The sequence below is a fragment of the Phaseolus vulgaris genome, chromosome 9 (assembly GCF_000499845.2).
Source record: "Phaseolus vulgaris cultivar G19833 chromosome 9, P. vulgaris v2.0, whole genome shotgun sequence".
Taxonomy (NCBI): domain Eukaryota; kingdom Viridiplantae; phylum Streptophyta; class Magnoliopsida; order Fabales; family Fabaceae; genus Phaseolus; species Phaseolus vulgaris.
Genome location: NC_023751.2, coordinates 32241873 through 32267494, shown reverse-complemented (window position 1 = coordinate 32267494; position 25622 = coordinate 32241873). Strand labels below are relative to the sequence as shown.

Genomic DNA, 25622 nt, shown 5'->3' with positions numbered 1-25622 from the left:
GAAAACGATAGATAGTTCTCTTTTGGATCCATACAAAATTGGTATGGTGTATCCAACTTTGTTGATGAGCAATTTTCATTAGAAAATCCATTTTTACCAAGATCTCTCTCATCAACTCAATTCATAAGACTCAAAAGAACAAGAAATTGATTAAGGGATTCAAACCAGTTTTACTGGATCAATGACATGTTGAAATAGGTAGGTCTCTTTTACATCATAAAGTTAGATGTCACACATTATGATACATCTTATGGCATGACAATGGCTACTGGATCCCACCACCAATATCAATGCAGAGCTCTAGGTTATTATGCACAATCTTCATCTGGTATGTGCAAATTAAGTTCTCATCTGTGTGCAGAAATTATTCAGAAGTTACAGAGCTAGAGTTTATATCACAGCATGAAAGAACTGCAGGAATCTTTGTGCCAAATCAATGTATAGGAAGAAGTAAATTTTTTGTCAATACTTGCTCTATTTATCCACTAAATCTATTGACTTCTGCTTTTTCTATGAATTTCTAAGCTCCAAAAACGAATACAAATTAAAAGGGCATCTGCATGCAGTAACCAATTCTGTAGGGAAAACTGCAAGATTGAGTCTTATTTGTATGTAAAATATTAGTATTACACACAATCATTAGCCATGCTTGTCTTTGGAGGAAGGGTCAAACAATGTTCAAAATTCCTCTTAGCATTCTACTGTGTTACTGTAATATTTTTAAGCCAAAGTAAAAAGGTGCGTGTGTGTGTGTATATATAAGCATAAAGTTCCGTATAGTATTATAAGATCAATACCAGTGTTGACATGAGCAGTTGCCAAGCTTCAAAGCAAGATTACAGAGCTCTCTTTGCAAACGACCTTTCACACCCCTTTCACTAGTAAAAGCATCAAGAGAATAAACTAACTTAACATGCTTTTCTCTGCATGCAAATTCTTTTGCCTTTCTTTTCTTGTTCTAATTTCAAGATCAATGAGAAAATAACACTTGTTTTGTTCTCTTACGTAGTGGACATGACCACTCATCCTACTGAGGATTTTTCTGGACATATATAGTCCTAGACCTTCCTGTGTATTCCATTGATTCCCTCCTTCAAACATATCATGAAGAACATTGGAAGGAATACCTTGACCAGAATGGGTCATTCTGCAAGAAGAATATCATCAAATGAGCCTCTAGTCTATAGTAATCTAACAACATAGGTGACATCTTCAAGTAACCATCACAATTGTATCCTAAAACTATGACAATTTCTAAAACGTAAGACTAAGGGATTATTCCATGAAATGGTCATACAACCACGATTTAAGTCATATTTGCATTTTTATGGGCAGGTGATATTCTGAATATTGTGTTTGTGCTATTAAGTTTTAGATTGAGGCTAATCTTGAGTAATGTTTCAAATCTAAAGTGAGTGAAGGCAGTGAGCATGTAACAAAAAATGTTATCAATTATTCAAACAGAAGAAGAAAAATGATCTATCTAGGACTAGAAGCAACAAAGAGACAGTTTGGAAAAAATTTCAACAAGTACTTACAGAAAAAAAAAAAATGAGTAAGAGAGGCATGAAATATTTCCCAGAACAAATTCACTTCTAGAAGTATTATAACAAAACCCAAACATGAAATTCAGAAATGGGTCAAATATATCACATGGAAACTCTAGGTGAAGTTGATGAACAAGGAAGCTCATGCTTATCATAATTTCAAGAGTCAGAGAAATCGTCTAAAAGAATGATAGCACAATTTACTTGACACCCAATGGTTTGCTTCCTTGGTTGTCATGCCTCCATTTCATGACTCCCAAAGATACTTACTTACTGGTCTTCTATTGTCTAGTGCAGTAATAGAGTAGGTGTAAATAGTAGGGCTCTATAGGTCACTTTCGTGACTCTAGATTTGCATATTTATTCGCAAAAGATGTTTACATAACATTCCCAAACTTATGTGATCAAATGTCTATCTCCATAGTGGCTAACTGCAGCCAATGTAAGCAATTCAAGAGAAAAGCTGCACATGACTATTTGATAACTAGAAAATACATGCAATGCAACATGTAGTATGTCCAAGATGGAGGAGTTAATCTCACACTTGTCAAAAGGTGTTAAACATAAAACCGCAGCTACTCAGGCATAAGAAAGTATAGAATATGGTAGATAAAACACCAGAAGAAAACAATCTTAGCAACAAAATTAATCAGCTATAAATGTCTATGTGGACGGATAAATTCTTGGTTTTTGTACCTGAACTTCAGATGGATAAACTCATTGCCATCCTGTATTATCTTTAAACCAGGTGAAATCTTGATTTCTACCCAGCCATTTGGAGATGGTGTATGGTTGACTACATTAAGCAAAAAGTCAGACAAGACCACTTGAAGCCTAATTTGGTCACCATATAGAGAAAGCACTTTTATTTCATCAGGAATTTCGTGAAAGAGTTGCAAGTTCTTTTCTCTTATCAACATCATGACTTGACTGACAATGGCATCTAAAATATTTCCCAGAACAAATTCTTCCATGTTTAGCTGCAAAGTGCTGCTAGTATTAGCATAAGATATGAAACATAAAGTCAGTGTTATTGAATATCAGTGTATAATCGGAAGACATGACTGTATGTAGGAAAATAAGTATGCATGGAATGAAAGCGATATTTTAAGCATAAATTTTAAGAGACGAAAAAGGAAAGTACTACTCCAAGAGAGAATATAGGCCTATCAAAACAAAAGAAAAACTCCTACCCTTCATTAATACTTCCTAAATTGGTATCCTCAATAATTGCCATGATTTGTCTTTCACATGCATCACTGGTGTCAAGAAATTGTTTTTGGTTTTCTGAAACAGTTGTACTTTCGAAAAGTTTGTGTGTGAATCGTATGCCATTTAAAGGTTTCTTCATCTCTTGTAGTATATAAGCCAACTCTTTAGATTCAGAAATGTTTTCTCTGCCTCTTGGCTTGTGTTCTTCAGAGGACTGATTCAGGTCTGGTGTCACAACCTGCAAGAAGCAAAAACAGCCAAGCATATTCCCACCAGCATCAATTCTCTTGTTTGCTGTTATATAAGTCTCCACAAATTCTCCATTTCTATCAAAAAATCCAAATGGTAACTTCTCAGAATCTTGGTCGCTTATTCCACGGTATAGTAAAATCATAAAATTAGTCAGTGTATCTTGACCTTTTAGTCGACAAAAACTTCCAAAAATTTCACCAGGAAGCAATTTTCCAATGACTTCATCTCTTTTCCAACCAGTTAGCCTTTCCATGGCTGCATTCCATTCAGAGCAGCAGGCATTCTGATCAGAAGAAAATATGGGTGGAATCAGTGGACTGAGACTCTGTATGATTGCTTTGTAATCACCTTCCAACTTGATGAATTTATCTTGAACTACTTTCTCATAAGTGATGTCTTGACCTACAAAGCATACCCCAACAACAGAATCTGTGTAGTCCCTACTAGTGCAAGCATTGACCATGAGATATACAACTTGCTTTTGTTGATGAAGCCCAAAGTGTTTTATTTTCAACTCAACACTTTTGTCCTCCTCGCCTGCAAAAACTAGTGATCGTTACATTACTATGAGTACGTAACTTTTAGGGACAAGGAAGCAAAATAAGATTGCAATTTAAACATTATCTTACTTACATATTCAATTATATAACACTAGTCATTACATTTTACATTCCAATTGGTGAAAATAATAGAACAACCTAAAAGACACGAGTTATTTGTTTGTCCAAAGCTTTATATAGTACACCAGAAATATTCAACTTGACATGTTCAGTGGCTCAGAAGTGAACCACCTCAAAATTAAATTTTAATTTTAGAAGCATGGGGAAGTAAAGGATATGAAATTGGATAATAAATGCTGAAGCTTTCAGCAATAGAGGGTCACCAATGTCTTATAATAGGATAGTATAGGAAACTATGTTGGGTTCAGTAGCTGATCCTGTGAAAGGATCAGTACAAGTTTCACGAATTGAATATTTAAGACCAACATGTGGAATCGAATTCTAGAAGACCTGCTGCTGCTAGCAACTACAGTACAAGTTTTTCCCAAATGATTTGTGAATATCATTTGAGAGAGTTAATTAAGTTAAAACTCTAAATCTACTTTTATCTTTTCTACAACAATTGATTTACCTTGCAAGGCTCTGCTTAGAGTATTTTTAAAAGTGTCACATGAGTCCGCATGTATAATTTCATTTACCACGGATTTTCCCATAGCTTCACTGCCTTGTAGACCTGTCAATTCAGCAATCTTTGAATTCCATCCATTGATTACGCCACCTGAATCAACCCCAAAAATTGGAACTGTTGCTGTCTCGATCAATCTCACCATTTCAAGAGCTACTGAACTGAGTTCATCCATTGCTCCAGTTGCAGTGCCAGTTTTCTGTACATAGTTTAAAGTCTTTGGGCTGGTGATCTCCACGTCTCGGAATGAATCTCTCATTATTAGTTGTAATGAGTGAATAGCATTGATCTCTGACACTTCCCAAGGCAAACTTTTGCTTTTGACTACTTCAAGAAAAGCTTTAAATGATGATCTTGGGTTCATTTTTCCTCCATCATCCCTATCCTCTGGATGGTGCTTGGCTCCTCCCCATTTAACTTCCATAGCAGTGTGAGACCTGAACCAGAACAAGAAATGTTCTGAATTGATTCTTGCCGTGGCCATGCCACAAACCGCATCACCCAGTGAAGCAGCACCTGGATAACCAGCATCGGCTAAACTATCCGTTGTCAAACCTGTTGAGTCCCCATGACTACTACGTAGCCATTCTGCGATGTCTTTTACCTGTGCTTCAGTTGGGGATGTGCCTAACAACCAGCAGTTTCCATCATAAAACAAGGCAGCCCCATCACACTTCACAAGATCCATAATACTTGGAGACTGGGTCACAATGCCGAATGGTGCATCACGAAGGAGCATGTCACACAGTAAGGTTTGAGTTTTAAGAATTCTCTTTTCTGCCATTTGTGATGCCAATTGAATCTCCATGTAAAGTTGCAGTCCAAAAGCCTGCATTAGGAACTCACAAGCATAGCGAACCGGGAAAGACACATAGCGTGGTGAAGTGTGATGACAAACTAGCAAACCCCAAAGCCTTGTTGCATCCTTTCCATTGACTATAATTGCCATCACCAGAGAGGCAATTGATCCCATGTTGGCCATGTACTGAGTGTGACAACCATGTGGTAACCTAAGGGTTGAATTCACCAAGCAAAGAGGTTGCCTTAATTCTTCACTCTGAATGACCTTAACTGGCTTTGCATGGCAATCACAAATCATCCTGACCCGGTTTTGCTTGAACAAGAAGCGAGAAGCTTGAGGGATATCTGTGGCAGGATAATGTAAACCCAAGTAAGGCTCCATATCTGACCTCCTAATCTCAGCTACAACCTCACCATGATCATCCTCGTGAAACTTATAAACCATAACCCTGTCATATCCAGTAAGCTTCTGCACTTCCTGAACAACTGTGTCACACAACAAGCCAATATCTTCCCCAGGAAGAGATTGCAGCCTAGAAATAGCCCTCACAGCCAGCTTCTGTGATTGAACCGCCCCAGCAAGTGACAATGCTGGATCACTCAACCGTGCATGCTCCAAATCAATCACAACCCCAACATCAATCCTGTGCAGTATGGCATAAAATGGCTTCTGGGTTGTCCTCGCATAGACCCAAATCGGGTTCAGAAGAGAAATTTCCCTGGAAGCCACAGCTTTTGCTAGGGAAGCCCCTGAAGGGGGAGTGAAAAGGGTTGTTGCATTAACCCCAATCAAATCTATGAACTGCTTAGAGTCAATTTGCCTCTCCAAACCCAACAACTGAAAACAATTCTCACTGTACCCAATGATCCTAAAAGTGGCTTCCTCAATTGCAAGCATACAACCAAAGGGTTGGATAAGACCACCCCTTTGGATTTTGGACAGATATGCAGTCATTTTTTCCCCGGACACTAACCTGGGAGGATCAAGGACCATCCTGGAGTAGTCAAATGATTTGCCAGACACACCAGACTGCTCAAACTCAGCCAGAATCTCAGCATCTGCACTGTATTGAGCCAGTGTCTTGTCCCTCTTGCTGTTCATGTTGCTTTCAGCTGATGTGCTCAAGCTCGTGTCTTTCAGCTTCCCTCTACTTCCAAAGCTCATTTTCAAGGCTCTGCGACAAAAAACCAAATGTATTTGCTTACCTTGTATTGCACCTTCTATGAAGCCAGCTTGATTCTAGCTTTTTACTTGTGTGGTTTGTGAAGGAGATATATACATATACACATATACATAGTAGATACCCTCAACACGAAAATTTGGGAAGATAGTTTTTATTCAAAGTGCATTGTTCTTCTGTTGCGTTAAACCGACAATGAATTGCCCTATGATGTGCACCTCAACTCACCCCACTTAATGTCTCTCCCATGTTGTTTTCGTTCGGTCCAATCCATGCAAGTTTCTACCCTCTCTAACTTTTACTGCCAAACACATAATCAATTTCCTTAGCCAACCAGTTTTGGCAGTAATTTTAGGAAAACATTTACAACTTGGTTAACTTGGAAACCTTCACTTAGTTTATTTGTCTAAAAGACACGACCCTATAATTCCACCTTCTCATTTCACTGTTACTTTTCCCTCTTTTTCCACGAATCCAGGAAAACAACATAGGATGGAGTAAAGGGCAGACTCATGGCCTACTCTTGCAATATTGTGTTTCATTTTGGAGCAAAATCATTTTTTAATGTTTACTCACTTCACAACATTGCTTCTTCTCCATTCAAAGGTGTCAAATCCAAATTCAAGAAACAATTTTCAGCTTGTAATCAATATTAGTTAAAACTATTTTCTCTTTTATTCTAACTACAAGACCTGTCATTGATATGCCTCATGAATGGATAAATTCTCTAAATGCAATTAAGTTAAAAACATTATGAAGCACTAAATTTAATAATTGTTTTGAGGTTTTTGTGTCGGTGATTTGAAGGACAATGAAATAGTGAAGTGAAAAACTGAATGGACAAAAGATGAACCGTGAACCACACAAACTGAGATAAGAAATGCGAATGCGGTCCTTGTGTCTTTGTTCCATGGTTTGTCCAAGATGACCACACATGCTTTCACTCAGAAAAACCATGTTTTATTATTATATATGCTTTTACTTAATTTATTTATAAAAAAATTAAATATGTTTTTTTTTTCTAATACTATAATGTCAAATTTATCCAAATAAGAAACTATACAAATAAATCACGTTTACAATTTTTTTACGTGAATTAAAATGTTAATTTGTCACGTAAAAAAATTACAATATTATAAGTTTTGAAATAAGAATGAAAATCAGTTTCGCATATTTAACGATTTTTTTAAAATATTTTTTATTAAATATATTTTAATTGCTTGTCTTAACTAGTATTTGAAATCTTCCTCACACAATCACTAATAAAAAGTTGAATTGACTTGACTGATTTATTTAGGTGGTTGAGAATTGAGGTTTTAGCATCTCACTTTAATGTTTTAACTCTCATGCTTAAAGTAAGAATACATCAAATTACAAATATTATGATCTATTTTTCTTCAAGAAATTGGTACACAAGTAAAACTATTTAATAATATAAAGGTAATTTTTTTAAAATAAAATATTATATTATCATAAAATAATAATTTATTTAAGTGTCAAAATAAAATAAGTATCATTGATTTTATTTTTGTTGTTACACGAGAAATCAAATCTCAAGAATATGTAATCTTCGAGTAATCAAATCTCTTACTAGAATCATGAAATAAGAAAGATACTAACATATAGTTAGATGGTTAAGTTTGTGCAATCTTCGAATAATCAAATCTCTTATTAGATGGTGAAGTTTGTGCGATCTTCGAGTAATCAAATCTCTTATTAGAACCATAGAATAAGAAAAGCATTATAAATATAAATCAGATGGTTAAGTTTGTGCAATAATCAAATGATCAAATCCTTTAGTAGAACCATGAAATAAAAAATACACTATAAGTAAGTCAGATGATTAAGTTTGTGCAATTTTCAAGTAATCAAATCCTTTAGTAAAACTATGAAATAAAAAAAGACAATATAAGTAAGTCAGATGATTAAGTTTGTGTAATCTTTCAGTAATTAAATCCTTTAGTTGAACCATCAAATAAGAAAGACAAACAAAAATTATTTCTTAGGAGAATGAGTGACATAAATAATTTCATTTCAGTTTATAGTCCTTTTCTTTTATATATATATATATTTTAATTTACGAAAATTTTAAATTCCCTTGATATTAAAATAACTTACATAGCATGGACCCTAACCATAATTTAAAGCATGGAGATGGAGAAGAATGGAAACACATATGCCTTGTCCTTGTGATGAATTTTTCTTCCTGTTAACATAACTTCCATATTCTTTGTTTTATAAGTCAAAAAGCTTCACCAGGAACTACCTAACATATAGATACAATATATATATATATATATATATATATATATATATAATTACAAAGCTACTTTATCCACCACCATAATTACTACCTGCATCCCAAAATTTCAAAATAAAATTTTAAAAATAATCATTCTATTCTTCATGTACATTTCAATGGTAACTTTAGGATTTTCAACACTTTTTCAGACATATGAAATACATTTTGAAATAGAATTTTTGTTAAACAAATTTTTCATAATAAGTTTTTCAAAATATATGAGATACTTTCTGGAATAAACTTTTCAAAATTAACTTTCTAGAACATATTTTTTTTTTTTCTAAATGAGTGTATAATATATGAGATGATTTCTAAGAAAAGATTTCAGGAACCTATGAAATATTTTTTTGAAAATAACTTTCCATAATAAGTTTTCTCCTAAATCCAAGATTTTACTCTCTCTTTATATATTTTCTTCCTCTCATAGAGTACAGTGAAAACAATGGCAATAGCAGCTGCGGAGAAGGGTGTAACAAGAAAGGTTATTTTAGTCCTTTGGGCTATTAGTATGAGGGTGCAGTAGTAATGATGGGGTGAAGAAAGCAAAAACTATAAATACTTAGAAGTTCTTCTAATCAAAATCGTTGAAAAAAAAAGTTAAGCCGAAGAAATATACCAACATCAACTCATAAAATTTAATACAAATATTTTTAAAATGAAAACTTATACATTAATAGTCAACCCTCTTATGAGCAATCCATAATAAATTTAATAAAATATTATACATAAGTGAATTAGTAAATAAAATAATAAAATAAATATTATTATAAAACTTAAATAGGCTGTATAATGATTACATGGGATGGTTGTTAGAACTCTTCAAAAATAAGTAATGATCAAAAGGATACTTATAATTTAAATTAACATTTCATTTAACAATATCTATTAATGAGGTGTTGCAAAACATAAATATTTTTTGGACATTTTGGAAGAAACATAGGAAGAAGAATTTGAAAATTTTCTTCTTGCCTAAGAAGATGGTGTTTCCATTTTTAATAGAGTTCTTTATAAAATTCAGAAGAAAAAAAAAGTTAAGGAATTTTTTTTATGCAAATAAAAAAAACCCAGCTAAATGCTGCAAACCCTATTCTAGAATGCTAGGTAAGGGTGTCACTAAAAAATTTTCTTTACTGAAAACCATAAGCTTTTCTTTTTTATAATCAAGATATGAGTGTTATAATGTTAGTTTAAAAAGTTAAAACAATGTTTTTTCTACTGAAAACTAAAATTTTGAAAGCATATTCAGGTAAAGGAACTGCGCAAGAAAAAGTTATCTCTGTTTATATATAACATTCCTATGAGTTTCTCACGGATTTTAAAAGGTATTTTTTTACATAACTTCTACTGGTTTTAAAACACCATGACAAATTATTTTTAAGAAACTTTTTTAATCATCAAAGTTATTCATATAAATTTATTCCCTGATATAATAAAATAAGATTATATAATTTGGCCAATCTTGTTTGAACGGACTTTTTATTCCCGTGATATAATAAAATAAATAGGAGAATATTTTTCCAATATCAAAATATTATAATGAAGAAATGAAAATCTTACTAGATTTTAAACTTGTATTTGTATATTTAGATGGCTATAGACTATGTATTTGTTGTTATACAAGCCTTACCATAATATAAATACGGTGGCTATGTCTGTATAATCTTTCACTAATCAAATTCGAATCCTTTAGTAATAAGGTACATCTGATTGAAAGAAGAAGAAAAATTCTTAAAACTATAAAAATAAAAATAAGATTATCCATTATAAATGTTTATGAAAAATGAGTGAGTTAAATATCAATTTATAACCTCATGTCTTTTTGTAAAAGCTAATTAAACAAAGTTAACAAGTGAGTTTTATTAATTTTTTGTAATTTATTAATGGTATAATCTCAAATTTTAAGTTAGAATGTGGTAGTATTTTTTAAATATATTTAATTATGTCGTGTATAACCACACCTATATACCGATAAATAAAAAATATATATGATATAAACATGAATTAGTTATGATATAAACATGAATTGTGAATAATAGTTTTAATTCGTTAAATATTATATATATATATATATTTAAAAATACTATGTTTCATCATTTATATGTTAAGGTTTTAGTAATCCATCAATTAAATCAAAATAACAAAACTATTAAAAATTATTGTCCCTGCTATTTTATTAATATTGTGAAAACATGTCAAATACATAAGAGTAAAAGTTGAATTATGTATCAAAACTTTTTGGGAAACAATGAAACCTTTAACGATGTGAAGATAGACACAAGTTTTAGTGTCTAGGGTGGGGTCTAACTATCTAGGTTTATCATCTACCATCTTTTATTTGAAATCCCCTTCAATTTACCACACTTTTTGTATTAAAATTTGGTCAAGCATTTGAGGAATGACAAAATTTATTGTTGAAGTGAACTACTCAGTGTTGTTGGCCAGGCTAATGTGAAATCAAAACATCATGAAAAAGTTATGCAATTGCCTGAAGCTCAAGGTAGGATTATCAACTGAGGAGTCATTGCGGTGAAACAACCTATCTTGGGTGAGATCAACATTTATCTAATGCAAACATGATTAGACATTAAGCCTCTTGGTATTCTAGTGGTGTTTAGTTTGAACAAGTATGTCAACTGCCACAAAATAATTTGAAGTCATCTCATCTAAACTCAATTACTTCAAGTCATTTGACGTTTATGGGCTTAACAACAAGCTGAGAAAGCTCACCTTATAAAAAGAAAGTTGCATCAAAATAAGGAATGTGAACGACATTCCTCCACCGTACCAACCTAAGTGACCATACTTTTTATCTACTCTATATTATAAACAAGCATTGGTTGAAGGTGCTCAACCAACAATAGACTTATCTATATATCTTGATGAGGTTGAACTAGATTTACACCCAAACATTCTAGAAATCAAAAGGTGATATATGACCTTACATTCTAGAAATCAAAAGGTGATATATGACCTTACATTCTAGAAATCAAAAGGTCCTTACATTCTATAAATCAAAAGGTAGACACTCAGCCTTCTCAACCACCACCACAACAAGAATAAGACTCTCAAAGAAACTTCAGACATATGGGACTTAGTATATGTGTCGCTAGCTCAACCAACCAACAATAGAAAGATCAAATGATGCTAACATGTAACCCCTGATCATCAAAAGACAAATAAAGTTTTCAAATGTTCAAATAAACACAACACCACCACTAACAAATTTTCCGTTACGTACACAAATATCGGTAATTAGTAATATTAAATTAATTATTATTAATATTTTAAAACCATTAACATTATTATATTATTCATATATTTTTTTTAAAGTTTTCGTGTTAGGCATCACTATGCAACTTGACATCTCAGTTAAGCTGATACCTCAAGTAACAACAATCATCTACCATCACATGAAAAAATATTATTAAAAAAAGAAAAAAGAAAGAAAATACAAAAATATGGGGGGACTAGACCAAAATCCATATGTTAACACAAACGATACATAGGTAGATTATACCTATTCATAAAGAATTCTAAGAACAGATTAGCTGGGAGTCTATTATACCAATTAAAAGATTCTCTATAAATAAATCCTAAATTAGCCAACTTATCAACATTCAAGGCAAAATCACACGGAACAGTAGTCCTAGCAGCCAACTTATCGATTCTGAAGCATCCACGGAACAGTAGTCCTAGCAGTAAACGCAGCACAAACCAAGGCAAAATCACATTCAAGCCAGACATTAGTAAGTCCCATTTTTTGAGCTTCCTCCATATCATGTATAACTCCATAAAACTCAGCAACCAAAGCAGTTTGGACTTCAAGAAACACTGAAAAAGCACCAATAAATTCTCCCATACTCCCACGAAAAATACCTCCACAAGTAGCAAGACCAGGATACCCCCTAGTAGCCCCATCAATATTAATTTTGACCCAGTCTGGTGAAGGAAATTCCCATCTAATAGGAAGAGGACGAAGAACTTTACCACTACGAGTCTTAATACCGAAAAACTTAATCACATTGAAGTCCAACATATCATTCTTCATTGAAGCTTTAGACGAATTTCCCACTAGACAAGTTAAATCTTTAATTATCGAAATAGCCTTAGAAACCCCAATCTTATCCTGAAATCTAGCATAATTCCTCATACGCCATATCATCCATATAGAAAAGGTTATCACCGCAAGCTTAATCAATTTAACCAAAGGACTACCATCATTCTTAATAAAAGAAAGTAGATCATCCTTATTAGAGAAATGAGAAGTAAGAAAAATTTGTCGTACCCAACTCCAAATATGCAATGCGTTAGAACATTCAAAAAATAGATGTTGAGTAGATTCCTCTTGCTTTTCACAAAGCGAACACATAGAACATATATGCAAACCCTTATTCTGAATATGTTGATCTGTAGGAAGTCGCCCATGAAAATTTTTCCAGAGTACTAGAGTTTTGGAAGGCGGAATAGATGAAGACCAAATGAATTTACCCCAACCACCTGGAACTCCTGGTTCCAAGAAAAAAGTCCTAGCCGATTTAAGAGTGAAACGACCAGACTCATTTAGAATCCAATTAGGAATATCCTGTTCCTCTCTAATCATGATATGATTAAAAAGAAGAGACATCTGCTGTAAAGAGAAGGGAATATTCCAATCACAACCTGTCCAAAATTGAGAGACTGTATCCGGAATGCTAACACCATCAGATAACCCTGCAATATTTGCTAAAGAAGTAATAGAGCACCATTTATCATTCCAGAAATTAATAAAAGAACCTGTACCAACAGTCCAAGAAGTATAGTCAAGTATGGTAGAATAAAATTGCTTAATTCCAGGCCAGAGAGAGGAAGATCTATAAACCGTTCGAAATTCATATTTTGATTTAAGAACCCTGGCTTTTAAGAGTAAAGACCAAGGTTTGTCGCTATAAGCAAAGTTCCAAGCAAGCTTAAGAAGATATGCATTATTTTCATGATGAAGATTAATAATATTCAAGCCTCCATCCTCAAGAGGTGAACAAATTTTCCCCCAATTAACGGTAGCAATACCTTTTTTTAGAATATCACCAGTCCAAATAAAATTCCGACACCACTGCTCAACTTGCTTAATAAGTGAAACAGGCCACTTATACATATTAAAACTATAAGCTAGAGATCAAGTAATCACTGTATTGACCAGCTGAATTCGACCCATCATGTTAAGAGATTTACCTTTCCAAGATGCTAGCTTCAATTTAACTTTATCAGCCAAAGGTTGAAGAAACCGACACTTTGGAGCACCAACAAAGATAGACACTCCTAAATAATGGAAAGGCAAACAACCATGACTACAGGAAAGAATATTTTGAATTTTGGTGACAAATCTTGGAGAATTATCCATGGTGAAGAAACTACTTTTAGAGTTATTAATATATTGACCAGAAAAATCACCATATGTTTTAAGAAAAGAACTCAAATTTCTAAGAGACTTAATATCCCCCCTACAAAAAATAAATATGTCATCAGCATACAAAATATGAGAGGGAGTGAGATAACCGTGCGGACTGGCTATATTTAAAATCTTCTTATCATTCACAAGCTTAGAGAGACCTCTACTAAGAACTTCCTCTGCAAGACAGAAAAGTAAAGGAGACAATGGATCACCTTGTCTTACCCCTCGACTGCAAGGAAAAAAATCCACCAAACTACCACTTATTCTTATAGAAAGCATAGCTGAACGGAGAATTGTACTAATCCAACCGACAAATGAGGGGTGAAAACCAAAGTGTTTTAAAACTAATAATAAGAACTTCCAACTCAGAGTGTCAAAAGCTTTATGAATATCAACTTTGTAAGCCACATTACCTCCTCTAACCTTTTTAGAAAGTAGGTTAATAACATCAGAAGCAATACCAATGCAATCCTGAATCTGTCTACCCTGCACAAATCCATATTGATTAGGAGAAATGATTCTAGCAGCCACAAGTGCAAGCCTATCTGCCAGCATCTTGGAAATAATCTTAAACTTGAAATTAGCAACAACAATTAGCCTGTAATCTTTAATGGAATCAACACCCTGAACTTTTGGAATAAGAGATACCACATTACTGTTCATTCCAGGGAGAACCCAGTTTTGTTTAAAAAACTGTTGAACAACATTGCAAACATCTGTCCCAATAATTTCCCAGCAAGAATGATAGAAAACACCACCAAAACCATCAGGACCAGGAGCACTATTACCGTTAAGATTAAAAACAACATTTTTAATTTCAGAAAAATCTGGACACTTAATCAACATCATATTCTCCTAAAAGGAAACCATCGCAAGAATATAAGTACCAATAAAATCTTCCATATTATCAGTATCCAGAACATTAGAAATAGACTCAGCATAAAGATTTTTATAAAAGTCCAAAATATGATCCTCAATGATTTTAGGATCCTCCGTAACCTCATTATCAATCCGTAGACGATGAATCCCACTAGAATTATTTCTCCTTTTGACCACCGCATGGAAAAAAGCAGTATTTCGATCTCTATCCTTGAACCATAACATCCTAGCCCTTTCTTTCCAAAACAAATATTGACAGTGAAGAGCATGATCAAGCTCCTCCTTAGCAATCTTTTCTTGACAGAGAAGTCCATCACTATCAGACAAACTAGCATTCTCTAAGCTTTTTTGAATACCAAGAAGGATGCCCTGCTTAAGAAGAACTCCATTATGAACATTACCAAAAGAATTTTTATTCCAGTCTCGGAGCTCAAGTTTCAACCTTTTTAACTTATGTTGCAAGATAAACATAGGACAACCAACAACCTGATTAGCCCAAGAATCATGAATAAGCTTTAGACACAAGTGTCCTGAAGCCACATCGAAAAGGAACGAAAATTGCTAACCTTCCGCAAAGAATTACTAGCAAGACTAGCAAGAATAGGGGAATGATTAGAACAATTTTTCACAAGAACCTAATAAGAACACGATTCCCATTCATCCAGACACACTCCATTACATAAAGCCCTATCCAGTCTTCTGTGAATTCTATGCAACCCTCTCCTTCCGTTACACCAAGTATAACAAGATCCAGTAAAAGGCATACAAGAAAGATCATTAGAATTAATCCAGTCCAGGAATTCATTACAAGAAACCTGATTAGGAGCCACCCCCCTTTATAGTCATCCGCCGAGAGCACAACATTAAAATCTCCCAGAATACACCAAGGCCCTGTGAAGAAACTAAGATCCCTCCATAAAAATCGTCTAGACAAGTATGTGTTAACACCATAAACACCTGCAAAGCTAAAACTTTTATCCTGCAGACGACAAGTTACAGAGATAAATTGATCATTAACCAAGAAATTTTGGACAAGATTAGGAACCGACAAACACCAAAGCTTAGCAACTTTATTAACAATAGGAGACGTAGCCACCAAATGCATATTAACAGATTTGAAAAGGATGTCGAAAGCATTAGTGTACGACATCATGGGTTCAGCAAGAAAAACCAGGAGAGGTTTATGTAGGTTAAGTAAACTGAGCAACATCTCCACAGTTTTGTGGTTCCCCAATCCTCTGAAATTCCAAAAAAATGAAGAGACCTTCATTGCGACGTTGTAGAGAGAACTGCCTTAGCAGTTTTCCTGGATTTACCAGTCCCCTTAGGTGGTCTCCCTGGTTTTCTTTTAGTGCGAACTGTTTCCTCCCCATTATCACTATCATCCTCATCCATGTCATTAGAGTCAGCCCAAAATTTTGAAACAACCTGATTTTCAATATGATCAGAATTAATTCCAACAATGGTAGGCGGAATAGTTGACCCTCCAATATGAGAATCACCTCCCACATCTGTAGTTTCCAAACCATCAAGAGAAGAAAAGTGATTTTGAAGGACCAACGATATTGCTTTAACATCCCCAAGATATTTAGCCTTCTGAGGGGAGGTATGAGGCGATTGAGATGGTACAGTCACAATAGCAGAGACCTCCACATTAGGAACTGATGCATTAGTATCCGCATGTGATTTAACCCTCCGAGGAGAGGTAGTACGCAACGGAGATGGTACAATCACAGGAACAGATACCTCCACATGATGATCATCAATAAAAGTTGTTGAATTTGACTCTGAGTCCTTAGCTTGCATAACAGCAAGTGAATCCAAAGTGGGAGTGGACAACCCCTGCTTGGGTGAGGACCTATCATGATCTGAAGCATCCTCAAGAGGAGGCATATCTGCAAAATCATCCTCCCCTCCACCTGTTTCATCAACTTTCAACTTATCAAAGAGGCCTTCCACGAGTTTTGTCTCCGGATCTTTTTTCCTATATTCTTTACGTTGTTTAGGAATCACGGTCCTCCCTTGGTCCCGTTCATCAGAAGATGCCTTTTGAGAAGGTTTATGTTGAGGCCCAAGAACACGACCCTAGTCATGGATCGCCCGACATTGAGCAAGCTCGTGCCCAATCATCTTACAATGAGAGCAAAAAGGAGGGAGCCATTCATATTCCACACCAGCTACAAAAGCAAAGTCTGGACGTTCAACCAAAAGTTGATCGGAGAGAGGGGACAGAAGATCAATATCCACCAACACTCTAGCAAACATACCCCTATTCTTTCTCATAGTATGCTCATCCAAAGACAAATGAGTACCAAGGCCTCTAACGATGGAATATATTGTATTTGGTTTCCAATACTCCAAAGGAAAATGGTAGATTCTAACCCATGTATGAGCTTTGGTATTCTTCATGGTAGCTGGGACAAAGTCTTTCGTCCAGGCAAACAATCTCAATAAACCAGGAGATAACTTCAGCGAACCCATCCCGAGGGCCCATCGCATGTCTTCTATAGAAGCGAACTCAAACTCATAGAAACCTTTTCCAAGAGGAATTGCTTTCCATGGTCCAAGAGCTTTCCACACCGGCTGCAACTTTTTAGTTAAATTCAGGTGTGTAAGAGGTTTATCCCCCTTAGATAGAATAATCCGACCATGGAGATGGGTTTTGCAATCCTCAAGACCAGCCAAGTAATCTGCCTCATCAATCCGGACAACAATCATGTCACCCTTAATACAAGGAGTAGGTAGCTGGGACAAAGGAATGTCACATGTATTTCCCAAAGCCTGAGCAAAAGTCTTCCTTTGACCGGATATAGAATATATTTTTTTATCAAGACATACTTCCCGATCCATCAAACAAGTCCATGGTATGAGAAAACCCACAGAACCCTCCGTCATTTTAGAAGGCTAATAAGTTGCCGCCAAGAACTCCGCGCCGCACCTCCAGCTATTCCGCTGATGAAGTGAGGCAATTTGGCTTTGAAAGCAAACCAAAAACCCAATTCTGACGAACCAGAGCCACGCCAATCTCCTCTCCCCCTTCGACCACAACGTGTGGCGGTCAGCACGTGGGCTACTACAGCGAAAGGTGCTGGAAGGTTCTCCAGGAGGTCCGAGGTTAGCGACGAGGATTACACGGAGCTCGTGAGAGCCGCGTTAGCGAGAACGACGTCGGCGAATCGAATCCACGTCTCGAAAGTGTTGCCGAAGTCTAGCAGCGTCGGGATGACGAGGATCGACGAGGATAAAGCGGTGGAGGCAGAAGGAGGTTTCGCCGCCGATCTGTATCCGAGGAGTAAAAGCTGCGCTGTGACGAAGAGCAAACCTACGTTTGAAAATCCTAATTTCAAAAGAATTATAATAATAATTATTATAATTATTACTATTATTATGAAAATTCGTCGATAATTTTTTGTAAATAAATCAATAATTTCTTTCAGTAATATTAGACGATACTAATGAAAATTTTTAAAAAGTTATTAAAACATAATTTTTAGTCCTTCAATCTTGTGTTTCTTCTCGTTTTCTACATACACACATGTATGTTAGCTATTTATTCTTCATGACTAATACTTTACAAAATCTGGTGAAACTTTTTTATTTATATAATAAACAATATGAAAAGTTTCATTAATAGAAGAAAATTGTCTCAACTGAACAAGGCATGTGTTTTTCATTCTTTAATTGCATATGCTATATTTAAATTATAATTATGATTTTTATTGGCATTCATTTTATGTCTAGAGGTGATGATGATTGGATTTTTCAAAATCCAATGTAATTCAATTCAATAAAATATATTTGATCTAAAATCTAAATCCATTTTAACTAAATCATATTGATTTGGATTTTCTAATTCAATTTATATTAAATCTAATTTGTGAATTTAGTTATGTGGGATTGAGCTATTGGAAACTTTCTATATACACTATTACAAAGGCTATTGGAAATTTATAATCATTTCCATCTCTATCAACTGTCACAAGTAACTGAACTCCAGACTCTATCGACAACCATTTATCCCTATAAGAGCTTTGTATGTCTATTGAAAAAACTTGGTTGCACCAATCTAAGCATACATAAAATCTTCCAAATCTAGGAGCCAAATTCAATATAATTCTATCAACAACTAATTGAAGTGTTCCCTGCAAGACCTTTTGAGTTCAACACAATATGACCATAGTACAGAATATTGTGTATCTCCATTCTCTTCAATCATTTTAAGTGCCAACTATTTATAGCTCTATAAACAAGACCATATGCAATTCCAATAAAGAACTTTTATTTAATGTAGGCTACAATTTCATAGTATTTTTTGGTTTAACATTATTTAATATCTTCCTTGTCACCCACTTGAATTTTACATTTTTTTTTAGAAAAGCTTTGTTGCTATTATGCTCCTCAATACACAAAAAGTAAATGTGGAAAGTTTTTTCTAACTCTACTAACAAGTATTCTCAATCCACAACCTTGACTATTTACCGGAGAGATAATACATTTGTGTATGTATAATACATGTTTAATAAAAAAAACTACATTTAATAATTATAAAGATTATAAAATATCTTAGAAAAATATCACAAAATTTCTTCTTTAATATGTATTACATAAATGAGAAGGAGCGTTACTTTGGTTGGTTTAAATTTGAAAAAATTTCGCGTTGGTGGTTTCTCTTCAACAAAGTCTCTGCTATATTTTCCCTGCTCAATGGTGGCGGCGGTGGTGCTGCTACTGCTTCTTCTTCTTCCTCCAACCAATCATCACCATTCACCTCTTCACTTAACCTTCACCTCCACCCTTTCTTCCTTCTCCATTCTTCCTTCTTCCTCAGCCATCACACACACCCAACAACTACAATTTAACGTCCAACATTAGCACCAACTCATGCTTTCGTGGACGTCGCCGCCGCTCAAATGTTCCCTCTCCTCCGTAAACCCATTCCCCTTTCCTTTCCCTCACGCAGAACATTACACCTCTCTCCTATCCTTCTCCGGAACATTCCTCAACATTCCAATTCCAAACCTCCCTCTCCCGACCTCCTCGACCGCATCTCCCGCCTCCTCCTCCTTGGCCGCCCCGCCGCTCTCAGCCGCCTCCGCTTCCCCCTCTCAGACCCCCTCACCGATGCCCTCCTACGCCGCCTCCGCCTCCACCCCGCCGCCGCCCTCGCCCTCTTCCACCTCGCCGCCCAACAACCCAACTACCGCCCCCACGCCACCTCCTTCTGCCTCCTCCTCCACATCCTCGCCCGCGCCAAACTCTTCCCCGAAGCCCGCTCCCTCCTCCACCAACTCCTCTCCCTCCACTGCACCAACAACTACCGCGCCTTCGCCGTCTGCCAAGACGTTTTTTCCATCTACAAGGAATTTGGCTTTTCCCCCACCCTCCTCGACATGCTCCTCAAGGCCTTCGCCGAACGCGGCATGACGCGCCACGCACTCCACGTGTTCGACGAAATGTGCAGGCTTGGCAGGACCCCCAGCCTCAGGTCCTGCAATTGCCTGCTCGCTAGGCTGGTTCGTGCTGGTGAAGGAGGCTCGGCGCTTGCTGTTTTTGAGCAGGTTTTGAAGATGGGGATTGTGCCTGACGTTTTCATGATTAGTATTGTTGTGAATGCGCATTGTCGGGAAGGGAAGGTGGATTGTGCTGAGAGGTTTGTGGAGAAGATGGAGGGGATGGGGTTTGAGGTTAATGTTGTGGTGTACAATGCTTTGGTTGGAGGGTATGCTTGTAAGGGTGATGTGGGAGAAGCTGAGAGGGTGCTGAGTTTAATGTCTAAGAAAGGGGTTGAAAGAAATGTGGTCACTTGGACTTTGTTGATGAAAAGTTACTGCAGGCAGGGAAGGGTGGATGAGGCCGAGAGGTTGCTTCGGAAAATGGAGGAGGGTGAGGGGAATTTTGTGGATGATCGCGTGTATGGCTTGCTGGTGGATGGGTATTGTCAGGTGGGGAAGATGGATGATGCGGTTAGGATTAGAGATGAGATGGCAAGTGTGGGGTTGAGGGTGAATGTGTTTGTTTGTAATGCGTTGGTTAATGGATATTGTAAGCAGGGTGGGATTGGGAGGGCCGAAGAGGTGTTTAGGGGGATGTTGGATTGGAATGTGAGACCGGATTGTTATAGCTATAATACGCTGTTGGATGGGTACTGCAGGGAAGGGAGAATGAAGGAGGCTTTGATGCTTTGTGAGGAGATGTTAAGGGAGGGAATTGATCCTTCTGTTGTCACCTATAATACGGTTCTCAAAGGGTTGGTCGATGTGGGGTCTTACGGCGATGCTTTGAGCCTTTGGCGTTCGATGGTGGAACGAGATGTGGTGCCGAATGAAGTCAGCTGCTGTACTCTGCTTGATTGTTTTTTCAAAATGGGAGATTCTGACGGGGCTATAATGTTTTGGAAAGAGATTTTAGGTCGGGGTTTTACTAATAGCACTGTTGCATTCAATACAATGATCGGTGGGCTGTGTAAGATGGGGAAAGTGGTGGAGGCAAAGGTTGTTTTTGATAGGATGAATGAACTTGGATGCTCTCCAGATGAAATAACATATAGGGCTTTGAGTGCTGGATATTGTAAAACTGGGAGTGTGGTTGAAGCTTTTAGAATTAAGGATATGATGGAAAGACAAACAATTTCTCCTTCCATTGAAATGTACAATTCCCTTATTTATGGACTTTTTAAGTCTAGGAAGTCAAGTGATGTTGCTGATCTTCTTGTGGAGTTGCGGAGGAGAGGACTATCACCAAATACTGTTACCTATGGTACCCTTATTTACGGTTGGTGCAATGAAGGGAAGCTGGATAAAGCTTTTAATTTATATTTTGAGATGATCGAAAGAGGGTTCTCTCCTAATTTTGTTATCTGTAGCAAAATAGTCAGCAGTCTTTATAAGAATGATAGAATCAATGAAGCAACTGTGATTCTAGACAAGATGGTGGATTTTGATCTTCTTACAGTTCATAAATGTACTGATAAGTCTGTTAAAAATGATTTCACAAGTCTAGAAGCTCAGAGAATTGCTGATTCTCTTGATAAAATTGCTATATGTAATTCTCTTCCCAACAATATTGTGTACAACATAGCTATCTATGGTCTTGGCAAGTCTGGGAAGATTGATGAAGCAGGAACTGTTCTGTCAATTTTGTTATCTAGAGGTTTTATTCCAGATAATTTCACATATGGTGCCTTAATTCATGCCTGTTCAGCAGCTGGTGATGTGGATGGTGCTTTCAAATTAAGGAATGAGATGCTGGAGAGAGGTCTTATTCCAAATATTACTACATATAATGCTATAATAAATGGGTTATGCAAATTGGGAAATATGGAACGAGCACAGAGACTTTTTCGTAAACTTCCTCAAAAGGGCTTAGCCCCAAATGCTGTTACCTATAATATACTGATCAGTGGTTACTGTAGGATTGGGAACCTTAATGAAGCCTCTAACTTGAGAGAGAAGATGATAGAAGAAGGGATTTCTTGAACCCATACTCTGCCTTGATTACTGGTCTTTTTGGAAGACTTTATTAAAGTGCTCTAATCAAATTATGAGGCCATATTTGCTTGATACTTGCTCATAAATTTTGCTAAATGCAAAGTTGAGCTGCTAGCTGAAGACTCAATCACTACTCACCTGCAGCCATGTTCCTTATGCATCAATTTCCGACCAAATTTTCCATACACAAGCATCATATTTCAAATTGTGGAGTTTCATTCTCTTTGTCGTGGAGGCAAGATATGCTTTGTGATTAAGTTTTTATTCCAGTAATCAAGGAAAGTGAAAAGTGTTTTTCTTCGTACAATAATGAAACCCGCAGCTTATCCAGAGGATTTGGAAGATATGATCGACTTGGATGCTTGTATGGATTGATTCACGAAGTCTACATTGTTTGATATTACTTAAAACCATGGAGGTTTTGAGCAGGTTAGAAGGTACAGTACTAACTTTCTTGCTCACAAGACAATTACATGAATAGGTTTCCTTTTATTAGAGTGATTTTATCAATACGCTGAGTTGTGTATGTTGTGCAACTCTGGTCAGATATTGAAGAACCTATATGGCGTAGCAAGCTGTGGCTGGAAGCCTAGGTCTCATGAACTCTGCATCAGCATCTCATCCAGTTGAAAGGGAAAACACTTCATTTATGGAGTGTTTAGACATTTCCCTAATTAAATGGCTAGGTAAATGACCAGTGCAAAGTTGGTGTAAAAGGCCAGGTCAAGCACTCTTCAGGACTTCTCAATATCTGGATGACAGACACAATGCTTTCTGCATTGAAGATTCTAATAACATAAATCAGTTCAAAGAGTAATGCTACATACTTGGAAAAGTAAAAGCTAGATTATGGGTTGTTGTTGGATTAGATAACATGATAGGGACAAATCATTCATTCATTCATCAAAGTCAATAAGCTTGCCAGCACATTTTGTTGAAACTTCTGACATTAGAGTTGGAAGAGCCTACTTTTCCTTAAACTTTTTCTTGTAACTTAAAACATTTGTTGTCATTCTTATAATTAAGCTAAACCACATAGAAACTCCTTTATCAATGAGAATTTTTTTTCCAGCATTCCTTCTTTTGGTTCTCCCAACAGCAAACTGTGCCAAATATTTATTGAGATATTACAGTTTATTAGCAGTGACTTTTTAATTCAGTTCTCATATAACTTAATTCTGAATTGATTTTTTTTTATTTCAAAAAAAGGAAAGAAAATATTTAATTTAAAATATATAAAAGAAAATGTTGAATATAATTTAAATTATAGATTTGAGAACAGTTAAATAAATAATAGAATAAAGTCGTTTAAATTAAATAAATCTTAATTTGGATTGTGTAAGTAAAATTAGAATATAACTTTTTTATTAATTATGTGTGATGATAATTAATTTTTGAAATGATGAAAATTTTATTAAAAAAAATATGGTCATAATTAAATTTATGTTATAAATTTGGTGGTAAAAGTAAAAATGATCACTAATGAATATAATGGGAAATATAAATTTTAAGAGTGTACGAATAAGAAACATTGAGAATAGATATAAAATAGTTATTTCACATAGAATTTGTTTTATATATTTACAGAAGTATAATAATAACTTTATGAAATAATATTTAAAATTATTTATTTAAATAATATATAAAATTATATTGATTAGAGAAATATTTTAAATTTAGTTTAAGAGTAATTAAAATTTTATTCCCTTGAAAGTTGAATGTGCATGAAAAGAAATTCCATGAAATTGGATGAACATAAATATAATTGAAATAAAATGAATGCGTATATTTTTTTTTTATGTCGTGTTGGTCGATGTAGATATTGACTTGTAAGTAACGAATAATTTTTGTAGGTGTTACCTTGCCAAAAAATTTTATTTGGACAAATAGTAGTTCAATGTTGTTTCATGGTTCTTCACATTGTACACTTAAGTGAAGAGATTATGTTGTTATGTAACACCATCGTTAGTTTTGTTTTGGACATGATTTTTTGATTAACCATTCAAATCGGACATCGATATTTGATTTTTGTGACCTGTTTATGTCTCCGTATTGTAGTACTTTCGTTATGTTATGAAATAATTGATCGAAAAAACAGTTGTGTTGGATTGCCATTCTTCTATGGTTGCAAAATTTGTAGGTTAGGTTGTAACCATTTCAACTTTTTATTATAGTGAATCATTATATAAGTTCTTTAAAGTAAAGTATTTGGTTCAAGTGATTGGAATTCTGATTTGTGGAAGACCTTGCAATAAGTGGGTTTAGAAGTGTCAAAACTTTTGTGTGTATATCTTCTAAACTTAGGTTACTGTTCAAATATTCTATTAAAAAGAAATGAAGACTTATAAGATATTATTTGACATACATGGATATATGTTAATATCTCAGTAGCATCATACCTAATTAGACCTTCGTGAGTTTAAGTTGGCGATAATACAAGTTCTCAATGTTGCATCATCAAGAAGGTCCAAAGCAATGCACAATTTTTTCTTCAAATTACTAAAGGAACAGTTGTATGGGATTCAAAACAATTTACAAAATGCACATTGTAAGTGGACACCTTCTTTAGATTGTGTGATTTTGGAATACAATTTTGAACGCTATATTATTGTTCTAGATTGTAATTTGAAATACTATTTTGAAATTCTGGATTACACAATCTCGAACAAAACACTTTCTTTTACACAATCCAAGAAACTTCCAGATTAGTCAATCCAAAAAGAACCCAAACCCAAAAACTCAGTGTTTGAAATGAAAAAACAAAAAACTCTAAAACACCTACATACCTATAAGGTTCACATTATAATGATCTTCACTTAAGCTAATTGGTATACCAAAATCTACATCTCAACACTTCCTCCATGAAGAACTTACACCATCCAAAACACATCACTTTTCTTTTATGTATTACACAATCCAAGAAGCTTTCATATTAGACAATTCATAAAGACCTCAAACTAGAAATCCAAAGATATTTGAAACCAAAAATGAAAACTCTAAAACTCAAACTACCAACTTCTAAGCTTTACATTGAAATGATCTTCCCTTCAACTAAATAATAAGGCAAAATCTTATCTCTCAACACTTCCTTGATGAAGAACAACAACCACAAACCATAAATCTAGTAGTAACTATGTCCGAAATAATCTTTATTGTCATTTAATAAAAATTGGACAAAATAAGAATGTTTAAATCTATGAATAATCAAAGAACTTAGTTACGTTAGAAAATAAATGTGTTTTTTCCTACACCTCGTCCAATTTCTCCCTACATTCATCAATTAGGGAAAATGATTAAAAGGTCCAATCTAATTCGTCATCATTTTGAAAAGCTCTTTTCAGAGTATAT

General features: G+C 35.2%; 3 protein-coding genes across 13 annotated transcripts; 1 reads left to right on the top strand and 2 right to left on the bottom strand.

The window, feature by feature from the left end:
* Window positions 1-126: 126 nt before the first annotated feature.
* Window positions 127-6628, bottom strand: LOC137821105 (phytochrome E). Of its 11 annotated transcripts, XR_011082745.1 has the most exons (6): window positions 4143-6553; window positions 3177-3548; window positions 2741-3085; window positions 2244-2537; window positions 798-1147; window positions 127-351 (listed from the first exon to the last, which is right to left on the bottom strand). XR_011082745.1 is itself a non-coding variant. In XM_068625535.1 (4 exons), the coding sequence occupies exons 1-4, from the start codon at window positions 6160-6162 to the stop codon at window positions 904-906; spliced, it is 3366 nt and encodes a 1121-aa protein (XP_068481636.1). In that variant the 5' UTR covers window positions 6163-6628; the 3' UTR covers window positions 760-903. The 11 variants fall into 11 exon arrangements, 5 of the variants coding, with proteins under 5 accessions (XP_068481636.1, XP_068481635.1, XP_068481633.1 ...); XR_011082742.1 differs by having other exon boundaries at window positions 2244-2540; window positions 2741-3548; window positions 4143-6573; XR_011082740.1 differs by having other exon boundaries at window positions 2244-2540; window positions 2741-3557.
* A 4958-nt stretch (window positions 6629-11586) lies between these two features.
* Window positions 11587-16057, bottom strand: LOC137822401 (uncharacterized). Its single transcript, XM_068627287.1, has 8 exons — window positions 15467-16057; window positions 15354-15422; window positions 14908-15156; window positions 14322-14601; window positions 13988-14084; window positions 12357-12469; window positions 12046-12172; window positions 11587-11638 (listed from the first exon to the last, which is right to left on the bottom strand). Exons 1-8 carry the CDS (start codon window positions 16055-16057, stop codon window positions 11587-11589), a joined length of 1578 nt encoding a protein of 525 aa, XP_068483388.1.
* A 3354-nt stretch (window positions 16058-19411) lies between these two features.
* On the top strand, window positions 19412-23348 carry LOC137822072 (putative pentatricopeptide repeat-containing protein At1g19290). The gene is made up of 2 exons (XM_068626975.1): window positions 19412-22711; window positions 22821-23348. Exon 1 carries the CDS (start codon window positions 19698-19700, stop codon window positions 22260-22262), a length of 2565 nt encoding a protein of 854 aa, XP_068483076.1. The 5' UTR covers window positions 19412-19697; the 3' UTR covers window positions 22263-22711; window positions 22821-23348.
* Window positions 23349-25622: the final 2274 nt, after the last annotated feature.